This window comes from Brassica oleracea, chromosome C9, assembly GCF_000695525.1.
Source record: "Brassica oleracea var. oleracea cultivar TO1000 chromosome C9, BOL, whole genome shotgun sequence".
Lineage (NCBI taxonomy): Eukaryota > Viridiplantae > Streptophyta > Magnoliopsida > Brassicales > Brassicaceae > Brassica > Brassica oleracea.
The window spans coordinates 34030529-34032392 of record NC_027756.1 but is presented as its reverse complement, the minus strand read 5'-3'; the positions used below and the strand labels follow the sequence as shown (position 1 = coordinate 34032392).

Here is a 1864-nt window from a genome sequence, read left to right as displayed (position 1 = left end):
CTTTAAGTTTCTTATCAAAAGTCTGATTAATATGAGAGCGTAAGCTCTGTTTATATAATTTGAATAATTATCATGTTGCCGCCAATAGTAGAGAAGATGCTGAATCACCAACCTTGACATACTTGCTCATGATTGTACTTCCAGTCCTGAAATGAATAAAGGAGAAAAACCGGAGATACATATCTCAATTACGTCAAATATTTTTCTTCATCTTTGCAAGATCACGGTTTGCATCTTTCCCTGCAAACAAAGCATATATGTCCACCACCTTGTAATCTTGCAATGCAATATTCGAACACCATGTGATCGAGCATTTTATAAATACTTTATTAACCAGCAAACTTGGTTTTTGAGGTAATGAAACAAAGATTATATCATTGAAACTTCAACATCATCAGAGTAAATCATGGAAACAGAATCTACTCGTTCTTCACATCACTCTCAGCAGGAGTCTCAAGATTCTTATCCACAACTGTCGGCTCTTGCTTGGTTACATGAGCGTCTCCGTCATCAGTCTCTGCGGGTTCAGACACGGATGCAGTTTCAGCTTCTGAAACGGTCACTTTGACAGTGCCAACAGTGGCATACTTGCTGTTGAACTTGTACTCCCAGTCCTGAAGAGCTTCAAGCTCAAAGGGACCAAGACCAGAGATATCCCAAGTCAGATCTTTCTCCTCAAACGACATCTTTGCAAGAGCTCGGCTTGCGTCTTTCCCTGCAAACAAAGCATATGGCCCTCCTGGTCCATAGAACATCCTATAAACCAACACAGAAATGGATACCCTTTCATTACAAACACAGCACATATAAAACAAAACAAATCAGTCTTAAGATTAAATCAAAAGTTCGAACATGAGTTAAGAGTTTTGAGAAATCCAAATCCCCAGCAGACATCAACAACAATACTCTATCCAAAAACATTAATATGAATTTAGAAAAAAGATAAATCTTTACTATACCAAACAAATCTTCAAATACCCAGAAATTTCCAGCCTAGGATTGAATCAAGTTCGCAAGTAGTACTCTAAATTAAACTACTCGTTAGGGTTTAAATTTATGCAAGTCCAAGTTCTTACAGGACCAATACAAAATTACAGAAAGGAGAAACCTAATGTTTGTGTTCATTGGTCAAATTTAAAGAAATTCACCTGCTTTGTGTTACGTCATAGATCTGATGTTTGATGGCCATAAGAAGGGGCTTTTGAGGATCGGAGCCATCGTACTGCTTAAGTTCCTCCTCTGTGATCTCGCCGACCTGAACAGGCTGAGGAATCGGTGGTGCTTCCTCTGCAGCCGACGATCTAGCCCTCTGATGTCGGCGAACATCATCGAAAGGCGAAGCGAACCAGCCTGAGACGACTTGGTAAATGGCGAAGGCGAGAGCGAGGGCGGTGAAGAAGACCACCGGGGAGAGACCTGTGTAAGCATGTATCGCTTCTTTTAGCGTTTGCCATAGTAGTAGCGCCATGGTTTTGGCTTGGAGAGAAGAAGGAAGAAGATTGATGTTGAAAAGGTTTTCGCACTTTCGTCTTTCTATGTAAAGTCAGATTTATTTTCTCACTTTACCTTTTTCTTTTTTTTTTGGTACCCAACACTTTACCATTTAACATTTTTCTCGAGTTGATATTCCTTTTTTTTTTTTTTTTGCCGTAAACATACTGTACTAGGTGTTTTGCGTAAATATAACCAATATTAAACTCTTGTTTTATTTTTATTGAAAATATTTTTTAATTTTATAAAAATGTAACTCTAGGTAATGAAAATCTTTAAATATTTGTAATTATAAAACCACTTATTTTTTTTGTTCATAATTATATTTTTTACTAGATAAATATATAAAAGATTTATCGTATTTTGAAAAAAA

General features: G+C 37.0%; 1 protein-coding gene across 1 annotated transcript; it reads right to left on the bottom strand.

The window, feature by feature from the left end:
* Nucleotides 1-303: 303 nt before the first annotated feature.
* LOC106313499 (membrane steroid-binding protein 1) lies at nucleotides 304-1567 on the bottom strand. The gene is made up of 2 exons (XM_013751311.1): nucleotides 1149-1567; nucleotides 304-756 (listed from the first exon to the last, which is right to left on the bottom strand). The coding sequence occupies exons 1-2, from the start codon at nucleotides 1466-1468 to the stop codon at nucleotides 420-422; spliced, it is 657 nt and encodes a 218-aa protein (XP_013606765.1). The 5' UTR covers nucleotides 1469-1567; the 3' UTR covers nucleotides 304-419.
* Nucleotides 1568-1864: the final 297 nt, after the last annotated feature.